At 43.3% G+C, this 11,962-nt stretch overlaps 1 protein-coding gene across 2 annotated transcripts in view; it reads left to right on the plus strand.

The window, feature by feature from the left end:
- FAM227A (family with sequence similarity 227, member A) overlaps positions 1 to 8,580 on the plus strand; it is a 57,685-nt gene extending 49,105 nt beyond the window's left edge. Inside the window, exons 17-19 of one of the 2 annotated variants that reach the window (XM_005883194.2) lie at positions 1,450 to 1,545; positions 4,460 to 4,488; positions 8,134 to 8,203. In XM_005883194.2, coding sequence (XP_005883256.1) covers positions 1,450 to 1,545; positions 4,460 to 4,488; positions 8,134 to 8,141 — 133 coding nt within the window. In that variant the 3' untranslated portion in view covers positions 8,142 to 8,203. Of the gene's footprint in view, positions 1 to 1,449; positions 1,546 to 4,459; positions 4,489 to 8,133 lie in introns of both variants that reach the window. The other variant, XM_014530851.1, reaches the window with a different exon arrangement.
- Positions 8,581 to 11,962: the final 3,382 nt, after the last annotated feature.

The raw sequence follows: 11,962 nt of genomic DNA on the forward strand, positions 1-11,962 counted from the left end.
TGGGCCCCCCCCCCCTTATTTTATTTTATTTTATTTTATTATTTTATTTTATTTTATTTTATTTTATTTTATTTATTTTATTATTTTATTTTATTTTATTATTTTATTTTATTTTATTATTTTATTTTAAATGGGCTCATTGATATCTTAAATAAAAACTGACTCCAGCCTTAGCCAGTTTGACTACTCAGTGGAATAGAGCATAGGCCTGCAGACTGAAGGGTCCTGGTTCGATTCCGGTCAGGGGCACATGCCTGGGGTTGCAGCATCAATCCCCAGTAGGGGGCGTGCAGAAGGTTGCTGATCAGTGATTTGCTCTTATTATTAATGTTTCTATTTCTCCCTTCCTCTCTGAAATCAATAAAAATGTATTTTTTTTAAAAAAACTGACTAGATTGCTAAAGAAAAAGGGGAGAGTGGAAGATGGGTTGGTAACTAACCGTATCTACAGATAGATGGTGTTATATTCTTTACTTTAGAAATGAAGTAATCAGATCTTAGTGAGTTGAGAAATTTAACCAAGGAAACCTTGCAGTCTTAAACCTTCTAATTTAAATTTTCCGTCAAACCAGAAAAAGGCCACAATGTTTTGATAATAGCAATTTAGCCTGAGACCCACCTGTTTGAGCCATGAAATCTTATAGGATCAATGGTGGCTCATTAGCAGTCTTTTCGATATTTATTTTAGATTCTCAGAAGTATAAAAAGCCAGCTCAGTCGAATTCACCAATATGATTGTTGTTCCCTCAAACTTGACTAGCCTTCAACTACTTCTTAACCAAGCTAACCCCTTGAAACCCCGCTCAGGGGTCACCTTCAGGAAGTCTCCTTGACTTGCCTACTCAGGGTACCCAGTATGTACCCTGTGCTTTCCTGATCACACTCCACAGAGCATAGCCTGCTCTAGTCAGAGTTTGTTCATCTCCTAGATTAAAGACTTGTTCTCGAGGTTGGGAATCTTGTCCCAGCTGACCTTGTTTTCCCAGGGTCTAGTCTAGTGCCTGGCACCCAACAGGTCCTCAGTCAGTGCTTAGAAAATGAATGAGGGAGCCCTGGCCAGTGAGCCTCAGCTGGTTGAGCATCATCCTATGCACGGAGAGGTCACCGGTTGATTCCCATTCTGGGCACATGCCCAGGTTGTGGGCTTGATCCCCTGTTGGGGACGTGCAGGAGGGAGCCTATAGATGTGTCTATTATTGATATTTCTCTCTCTCTCCCCCTCTCCCTTCCTCTCTCTAAAAAATCAATAAAAACATATTTTAAAAAATGAATGAGGGAGTCATCGCAGTGTGTTCCACACTCTGCTTCAGTTGTTTACTATTGCCAACGTTATTGATTGATTTGTAAACTTTTTCTTTCAACACCTATCAAGGTTCTGGTGACAACTTGGAAGAAATCACACTGAATTTTGAGCTGATTTGTGTTGATGTCTTTTTTGTTTTCCCACAGGAGGGAAAAAGAGGAGGAAGAGAGACATAAGTTGTATGACTCTTCCTTGCCACTTTCAAGTCATGATGAAAGCTCCTATGATGATTCTGATTTCAGGTAGGTAGAACGACAACAGGAGGAGAAAACGAAAACTGTGGCCAAAGACTGAAAAATAACAATAATGATTCCCAGGAGAGAGAAGAGAGTTCATTATAATCTTTTGTAGGCTGAGTGAAAAACAGGAGTGAGGAGTTTTTTACTTGGGTGACTACATTTATTAATGCATTTAGTCTTTTACCCATGATTTTATATTATAACTAATAATTATAACTAATAATATTAAATTATAATAGAACTAGTGGCCCACTGCATGAAATTCGTGCACATTAAAAGGGAATTAATTAGAGAGTCAAGTCCTGTCACACCTGTGCAGGCCTCAAAATCACTTGAAGACCCAGACCCAGCTGGCCCCACCCCCATGGGGCAAGACCCAGACCTGGCCGGCCACACACCTGTCAAGCCCGACCCCCCGCAGCGTCACATCAGCGCTGGACGGGGACACACGCAGACAGCATCACATCCCAGGCCGGGACACATGCAGACAGTTTCACGTCAGTGCTGGGTGGGGACACAGGCAGGCAGGGTCACGTCCCAGGTCAGGGACACAGGCAGACAGCGTCACATCCCTGGCCAAGGATGCAGGCAAGCAGCTTCGCCTCAGCGCTGGGCATAACATTAGCGCTGGGCAGGCCTGGGCGTGCCTCCACTGGGCGTGGAAGTCCCCATCCCGCCCCCTAGCTCCTGTGCGTGCGCAACCCATTGACTGGTTGAGACTCAGACACCGTTAGGACCAATTAGCATATTACCTCTTTATTATATAGGATAATGACTACCATTTGTTAACTGGTTACTCTGTGCCAAGCATTAACCTAAACAGATTAGGAACATGGCCTCATGTTAACCTTTATAACAGCCAGGTATAGTGGAGATCACCCACTGTGTTTCTACAGCAGCGGGCCCAGGTTTGTAGAGGCTTCACAACGTCCCTACAGGAAACACTGGGTAAATAACAGTAGCTCAGACACAGTCCCTATTTTCAGGGGCTCACATCTGTTAGAAAGAAGGTGGATGTATCAGCAAGTAAGTTCCAGAGGTGCTGTTCCACAGGGGGGACAAAGACGCAGCAGCCTGGAGCCACGCAGAAACACTGTAAAGAAGTGTGCTTGACCTGAGTAGGCACCTGCCAGGGAGAAGGCAGGGGATGAGAAAGGGCTGGTGGCTCAGTGGGTGGAGCAGTGGAGGCAAAGGCTCCGAGGCAGGAGGGCACGGAGGTCTGTGAGCGGCTTCAGGAGAGGTGAACCTGGAGATGATCCCTGGACAAATCATGAAGGGATTTCCATGAAGCACTTGATTTCCTAAGTCGTGGAGAGTCACAGAAAGTTATCAAACAGGGAAACCGCATGGCCATAGTTGGACTTTAAAAGTCTTGATGTGCCCTCGCTGGTTTGGCTCAGTGGATAGAGCATTGGCCCTCAGACTGAAGGGTCTTGGGTTCAATTCTGGTCAAGAGCACATACCCTGGCCCTGTTGGGGCGTATTCGGGAGGCAACCACATGTGTCTCTCTCACATTGATGTTTCTCTCTCTGTTTCTCCCCTTCCCTTCCACTCTCCCAAAGAATCAATGAAAAATTATCCTCAGGTGAGGATTAACAAAGAAAATAATAATAAAAGTCCTGATGGCAGATGGTGGTCTTCTCAAAGGGAGGATATATGTATTTTGGGGGATTTGCAAAGTCTCCCATAAAGATTTACCTCTGTGTGGAACCCTAGCTATACCTCTTGACCAGTAGTCCCCAAGCTTTCTTGATGTTGTCTCTCTCTCTCAGTAAAATATTTATGAGAATTCAGCCCCTAATAATACATTAATTATTTAGAAACCATCCTATCTAATAGAGGAAATATGCTAATTGACCCTCATGCTGTCGCAAAGATGGCAGCGCCCACAGCCAATAAGAAGGGAATATGCTAATTGACTGTCCCACCCTCAAAGATGGTGGCGCCCACAGCCACAAGATAGCGGCACCCAGTCCCCTCAGTGCCGCCAGGGTGGCAGGCACATGGCAAGGCCAGGCCTGCCCCCAGGTGGGCCCAGCCACTCCACACGCCTGCCTCTGGAGTCCCCCAGTCCCCTCAGCCCCCCAGCCACCCAGGGCTGCCCGAGGCTCAGGTAACCAGGGCCGCCCGAGGCTTGCGCTGCTGGCAGTGGCAGCAGCAGAGGTGTGATGGGGGCGTTGCCTTTCCCTGATCGCCGGGTCACCTCCCACCCCTGAGGGCTCCCAGACTGTGAGAAGGGGCAGGCCACGCTGAGGGACCCCCCTTCCAGTGCATGAATTTTCATGCACTGGGCCTCTAGTATATATATATATATACAGGTGTCCCCTCAAAATGTATACATACTCTGAATGATTATAAAGTCAGTGTTTATTAATATACAGTTCATTTTCAAAATTTAAAAGAATCTATAGAAATAATTTTTTTTGTCATCACGTGTTTTCAAACTGATGACCTTTCTGGTCTAGGCACTGCTTATAAATAACATGAAGCAATGGAATCATAAGAATCAATTTTTTCAATATTTGCACACCCTCAATTCTTCAACTTGTTGCCTGTTTTGTACCATAAACTTTATCTTTTATGTATCTCTATAAAAAAGTCTAGTAGATAAATTTTCTTTGTTCAAAGCTTAGTCTGGCTTCACCCATTATTTCAAATCAGTTTAACCGGAAAAGGAGTGAAAATTAAGTGAGTTATCAGTTGTTAAAGTGTGTACACGCTTTTGGGGACACCCTATTCATATATATATTGTATGTTATATATTAGATATAAATATATATTTCCATACTAATATAGTATATATACTATAAAACATAGAGAAAATAGAAATTAAAAATGATGCGATAATAATACATAACTAGAATTTCCAATATCTTCTCCTTTATAATGGCTCTGCTGTGGACCTATCTGTGGTAGAGATAACCACTTGGGACCAGCCCCCACAGGTAAATATCAATAAGGTAAAGGTTTCCCCCACAGGAAAAGATGAAGCAGTAGAAGGAGCTTTAACTCTAAAAAGATCTGGGGTTTTGAATCTTTGCTGCGCCCCCTCTGTGACTTTAGGTCAAGTTACAAAGTTCTCTTGGCCTGTTTCCTTGGCCTTAAAGAGTGTGGCTGGTTGTTATGTATAAAAGAGCTAACCCATATGAAGAGCCTGGCATAGAAACTGCCAATACGAATAGTCATTATATTATTTTTCCCTAAAACTGCTACTTTCCTTACTGCAAAGCCATGGGGCCTTCTGCTGGAGAGCCTGGGCCAGCTCACCCCTGGGGCAGACCATTCCCTGCTCACTCACCGCTGGGAACTGAAATGGCGAAACTCCAGAAAACGCACAAGTTTTACCTGCAGGGAAGCGCCCCCACGCTCCAAAAGTCACGTTCAGACAGGGTACAGCCAGGTCCAAAAACATCCTCCTAGACCAGTGATGGCGAACCTTTTGACCTCGGCGTGTCAGCATTTTGAAAACCCTAACTTAACTCTGGTGCCGTGTCACATATAGAAATTTTTTGATATTTGCAACCATAGTAAAACAAAGACTGATATTTTTTTAATATATTTTATTGATGTTTTACAGAGAGGAAGGGAGAGGAATAGAGAGTTAGAAACATAGATGAGAGAGAAACATCGATCAGCTGCCTCCTGCACACCCCCTACTGGGATGTGACCACAACCGAGGTACATGCCCTTGACCGGAATCGAACCTGGGACCCTTGAGTCCACAGGCTGATGCTCTATCCACTGAGCCAAACCGGTTAGGGCAAGACTTATATTTTTGATATTTATTTTATATATTTAAATGCCATTTAACAAAGAAAAATCAACCAAAAAAATGAGTTCGCGTATCACCTCTGACACGCGTGTTATAGGTTCACCATCACTGTCCTAGACACCGCTACCGGAAGTCACTGAGGATCAGTGGCCCCAGCCCTCTAGGGGCCTGAAGAAGAGCAGACTAGCTCCTCCTGTTGCAAATACCGAGAGAAATTGGGGAGAAGTAGTCTCCCCTGTGCTGAGCACATTCCATCAGTGTCCCATTAACGTCTCAGAAAAGTCCCCGGAGGTAGATGTATAGTTTAAGTTTAAAAAATTTGGCTCTCAAAAGAAATTTCAATCGTTGTACTGTTGATATTTGGCTCTGTAGACTAATGAGTTTGCCGACCACTAGCATAACATGTGAATTTTTAGTATATCTGCAAAGTTTGGAATCTTAAATTAAAATATCACCTAATGTGTTAAGAACGCACAGCGAGCCCTGGCCGTCTGGCTCAGTGATTAGAGTGGCAGCCCTTGGACTGAAGGGTCGGGTTTAAGTCCAGTCAAGGGCAGGTACCTCGGTTACAGGCTCGATCCCCATCACATGCCGGAGGCAACCAGTTGATGTGTCTCTCTCACATCCATGTTTCTCTCGCTCTGACTCTCCCCCTCCCTTCTACTCTCTCTGAAAATCAATGCAAAAAATGTTCTTAGGTGAGAATGAACAACAACAACAAAATCACAACTAATGTTTTACTCAATTATAACTTTTTCTTATTCATTAGTTGTTATCACCTTGAGCAGTGGCACACAACAGAGTTTCCATAGCGAAAACTCACTCAGTGCCTGGCCAGGCCCTTATTCTGCCCTGAGCATGATCCGTGTATTATTCAATTCTCACAGCTTTCCTGCGAGATACGGGATGTCATTATTCTCATTTTACAACTGAGGCTTGGAGAGGCTTAGTGACTTCCTCAGGCTCCCTCCCTCTCTTCCTTTCTTCTTTTCTTATTAGTCCTCACCTGAGGATGTTTATTGATTTTAGAGAGAGGGGAAGGGGGAGAGAGAGAAACATCAATCAGTTGCCAGGGATCAAAGACTCTTCAACCAACTGAGCCACCCTGCCAGGGCTGGCCTATTCTTAAGAGAAGGCTTAAGAGAAAAACTTAATATGAAGAAAGTTTTATGAGTTGTTTTGTTTTGTTTTGTTTTTTAAAGAAACAACCACCGATACTGACTTATAGCTGGATGGTTTGGACTATGAAATCTTCCAGGTTAGTAGGAGCTTATAAATACTATTATTTTTAACATCCATTTTACAATGGAAGAGGAGACCAACCAGTTCAGTTCATTTTAACAAGTATTCATTGCTCTTTCCTCTTCCTTGAACATGGTATAGACCAGTGATGGCGAACCTTTTGAACTTGGCGTGTCAGCATTTTGAAAAACCCTAACTTAACTCTGGTGCCGTGTCACATATAGAAATTTTTTGATATTTGCAAACATAGTAAAAAAAAGATTTAGATTTAGATATATTTTTTTTAAAATTTTTTTATGTGCCTCAGGCATGAAACAGCTCTGGCCACCGACACAGGCATCAAGCTAGGATGAACTAAGGACTGTACATCTGCTTTGCCCCTGACTGATATAAGAGCAACACCACCAATCAGGTGTCTCCTTGCCCATTGCCAGGGGGTTGATTTATATATTTGATATTTATTTCATATATTTAAATGCCATTTAACAAAAATCAACCAAAAAAATGAGTTCGCGTGTCACCTCTGACACGCGTGTCATAGGTTCGCCATCACTGCTATAGACACTGTTTTTAACTGGCTAATTCTTACCTGACCCTTAAAGCCCAGCTCAGGCATCACTACCTGTTTTGTAGTCTGTGTCTGTCTTCCTCTCTGTACTGTAAGTCTCCCAAGTTCAGACACTTTGTCTCATTCAGCATTGAATAACCTGCGCCTGCTCACGTGGGAGCACATAGTAGGGATTCAGCACATTTGTAAAATGGTGATGATAACGGTATGTACAGCATAAAGTTGTTAGGAGGATTAAATTGGTTAAAATTTTTAAAACAGAATAGTGCCTGATGCAGAGTAAACATAAGTGCTAATTAATAGTTCTACAAAGCTTGTTCCAAAAAATTGCACTCCCTGGACACCCCCCCCATTCCCCACAAACAATACTTTCCACTTTCTTAACAGATTATTTTAGTATTTGATTTCCTTTTTACGTCTGAATTCCATGCTGCTCTGCTCCTTGATTTTTCGGTGTTAGGCTTTATCGAGTTCTCCCTAGGAAAGGTGAGGACAGGGCTCTCTCTCATACGCACACACTTCCCATCTGCCACCCTCCCAATGTGTTTCTGTTGTGGGCTCATTAATCAGCTTATTATACCATCAATACCATTGCCATGAGCCACTGAGTGTACTATGGTTATTTTTCTTTTCTTGCAAAACTATTTGCTATCCCTGGAACCAAGTCTCTCTCTTTTTTAATCTGCCTGTTTTCTCCCCTCCCCCCCCCTTTTTTTTTCTTATGTACTTATCATAATTTATCTCCAAATTCCACTTGGTTGCATAAATCTCCTCCCAGTACATTCAGACACTTTACAATTCAAGCACGTCAAACTTAAACAAAGCATTCGGCCCGCCGGCCGCGAGTTTGACATGCTTGCATCGTCAATCACCTCACCTTCTGACCTGCTTCCCTCTGGGCGGTTGGTTTCTAGCTGTTTATGTCATCCTGGGGATTCCCTTCTTCATTCTCTAGATCACACTGGCTTTTAATCTGTTTCCATTTGTGTCTTTATGGTTCATCCACAGAGAGATGAGCAAGTCAAAAGCAATGCAGAAAAAGACAGCCCCTCACCTTCTGGCCAATCTGGAGGAATCCTTGTCCAAGAACTGGGAGAACTTTCGGGATGAAGCCTGCACATGGGCTTAATCTAAAACAGAAACAAGACAAAGAAAAAATAATACTTCAGCACATCTAGTCATTCCCAGTCCGTGGGAAAAAGAATATTAAAGTTCACTCCTACCCTGGGCCAAAGTCAAGATGTAAAGTGAAGTTAATTCACCTTCATTCATTCATTCATTCATTCATGCATTTACTTACTAATTTTTTCATTCACTTGTTTATTAATGACACCATGGAATATATAATATTATTATGTAACATAGTAATCATAGGAGACATCATTTTATTGAGCACCTACTATGTGTTGAGTGCTCTGTTAAAGTGTTTTTAAACATTATTTCTGTTACTCCTCCTGTGCCCCCCCCCCCCCCCGTTACTCCTCCTGTGCCCCCACCCCCCGCCCCCGAGATGGTACTGTTACCTCCATTTCTCCTAGGAGGACACTGGGGCTTGGAGAGGTTGAGCAAACATTCAGTAGGTGTCTATTCAGTGCCATGCCTGCATTTGTCCCTGTGGAAACAGAGATGAATAAAGACCCAGTCTCAGCCCTAGCTGGTTTGGCTCAGTGGATAGAGCATCAGCCTGCAGCCTGAAGGGTCCCGGGTTCAATTCTGGTCTTATCTTGCCCTGCATGTGATTATCTGTTTCTGTATCTATCTTCCCTATGAGATTCGTGGCTTCTTAAGAACAGATCTGTCTCCATCTCCATTTCCAGCAGAGAGCTGGGCCACGTGTTTAATAAACGGTGCTTACATAAACTGTCATGCGCATGCCTGTTTAGGTAGCTATGTGCCAACTTTGGGAGTTTTTCAAACTTGGAAATAAACCTAAATAAATGAGAAAGCCCCAAATGACTGATATATATGTGTGTATACTGTATTTGCCTGTATACTCCTCTGTGGCCCCAATTAGGGTTTGTATCTTGTGTGTTGAATTCCTAGCACCCAATACCTAGTACAGCATCTGACAATCTTTTGAATGAATTAAATATGTTTAAGGGGAGATGTACCCAGTGAAATTCTTTTTTTCAGGATGACCCTTCATTCTTTAGTTCTCTACTAGAGGATTTCTCAAATTTGAGCTCTTTAAACTCTAAGATTATATATCTATAGGCATCAGTTTGAGGAATCACATGCATCTATTGATTATAAGGTGGTTGTCCACAGAGGGGCAATAAGGTGTCATGGTTTAAAATTCAGATCTTAGAAAAAATAAATAAATAAAATAAAATAAAATTCAGATCTTAACTGTAATCCCACTGCCTGCTGTTGTTTTTCTTAGAATATCATAAAAACGACACAAAATGTTTTAATTTTATGGAGAATTTGTTGCCTCGCTGAAGGATTTGAGAAACTGTAAAAACTAAATGATACAATTACTAATTGACAAAAAAGTTCTGGATTGCCCTGCCTCTATATCTAGCACTTTCATTATTTTACTGTTCAGATTTAATTTCTTGCTCCATCTGGAATTTATTCTGGTACAAGGTGTGAAGTATGGTTCCAAATTTATTTTTCTTCCAGATGACTACCTAGTTGTTAAAACAACATTCATTGGACTCATCACTTCCCCACTGATTTGAAATGTCACCACCATATTCAGAATTTTTATCTGATATGGAAGACATCTTTTTTCTGATTTGAATGGCATCAGAATGAATTTTAATTACCACAGGGTTTTGCCCTACCTGGTTTGGCTCAGTAGATAGAGTGTTGGCCTGTGAACTGAAGGGTCCTGGGTTCGATTCCAGTCAAGGGCACATGCCCAGGATTGCGGGCTCAACCCCCAGTAGAGTGTGTGCAGGAGGCAGCCATCATGATTCACTCTCATCATTATTGTTTCTATCACTCTTTCTCCTCTCCCTTCCTCTCTGAAATCAATAAAAATATTTTTAAAAAATAAATAACACGTTTATTTATTTAAACATTTAAAAGTTTTATATAACCATCAATATCATATTCAAACAAGATTTTTATCCTCACTTCACAAATTTATTACAGGCTCCTTTCAGTTTCTTTAAGTGTACTGCACACAACCTTCAAATATTATGAGCATTTCTCTCTCCCAGCTGTCACTACACCAAACTACATATGTTCTACTTCCCTAAATCCTCTTGCTGCGCTCTTTGCAGCTCTTCTGTACAGTTGATGTCTCCATGTAACAAGTTGCTCAGAAATCGCTATAATTATTTTAGGTGAGTCCTCAAAGTGAACGCCTATTGTCACTATCCAGTTCATCCCAACAATGAGCATGAATTTCCATTCGGCATGAAGGACAGGCGATGTTTCTGGAAAACAACAGGTTTTGGAGAGCCATTTGTTAGCTCTTTAGACAATCGGCCTGGGGGAGGGGAGCCATGCCCTACAAAATGACAACTGCTGCTGTGGGGATTTGTTTGCTATTGGTTCCAGCAAAATGGTCCAGACACTGAAGAAAAAGGGTCGCCCTGTACTGGGTCTTGAACCCAAAAACTGTTTGCACAGATATTCAGCCAAGACACATCACAGCCTCCACCTCAACAGATGCTCTTTCAAATGTTTCACGACTCTCCTCAATAGTCAGCATTTAAGAGACAGCTCTGCTGACATGAAAGCTGGCTTAACATTTCTATTTAAAAGCTGGACCAGACTGTGTTTGGCTTCTGTTGTGTATTTAATATTTCAAGTTAACGTTGTGGCAGGTCTTCGCGTCGCCAGCATATCATCCAGTACCGGCGGCAGTCCAAAGTGCTGAGCAGCCTCCAAGACTCCATGTCGGTGCCATGCTTTTGAGAAAGAACGGATAGAATGTGCACATGCAATCCGTGGCATCCGCACAGACAGAGTGCGAGAGAGAATATGATGACTTCCTAGAAGGCCTGCCTTGCAGAAAACGAGGATGACCCGGTGACCCGTCTGAGTGCCATCCTGTGGCAGCAGGACAAGCTAATAACGGAGGGGACTACAGCCTCCACCCCACCTCCAGGAGAGGGCATCCGAGAGCAGCTACCCGGGGTTGGAGGCTGATTTTCATGTTCCTTGTTCTCCCTGGAAAGTGTATGTACTGACAACTGACACTCTAAGTGTCTAAAAAGAAAAGATTGTGCCCTGGCCGGTTTGGCTCAGTGGATAGCGCGTCGACCTGCGGACTGAAGGGTCCCAGGTTCATTCCGGTCAAGGGCACATGCCCAGTTGCGGGCTTGATCCCCAGTGGGGAGCGTGCAGGAGGCAGCCAATCAATGATTGTCTCTCATCATTGTTTCTCTCTCTCCCTCACCCTTCCTCCCTAAAATCAATAAAAATATATTTTAAAAAAAGAAAAGATTGCTCTAGCCTTTAATTAATTAATTTTCAAGTTAAGGCGAAGAAAACTTACTCTACATCCTGAATGGGCTTTGGGTGCCTCACTCGCAAGCTAGAGAGTGGCAAGTGGCGAGAGAGTCACAGAGAAGAAAGAGACATTAGGAAACCCTGAGGTTATAGTGAAGCCAGTTATCAATGTCAGGAATGAACAACTGGGAGTGAAAAGAAAAGCCTTGAGCAGGAGGAAAAGAGCCCGGTATTCGTCGTCCTAACCGCAGTCCTGAGCAGGAAAAGGCAGCCACCTCCCGCAGCACCGCTCCTCCGCCTTGAGGTCTGCCACTTGGCGTCCCCTCCCCAGGGGTCTCTTCATCCCGGGGCGGCCCCCGCCTTAGGGCCTTCTTTCTCACAGCTGCCTGCCTTCCCCCACCCCTACCCCCGCGCCCGCCTCAGTACT

This window comes from Myotis brandtii, unplaced genomic scaffold (assembly GCF_000412655.1).
Source record: "Myotis brandtii unplaced genomic scaffold, ASM41265v1 scaffold78, whole genome shotgun sequence".
Lineage (NCBI taxonomy): Eukaryota > Metazoa > Chordata > Mammalia > Chiroptera > Vespertilionidae > Myotis > Myotis brandtii.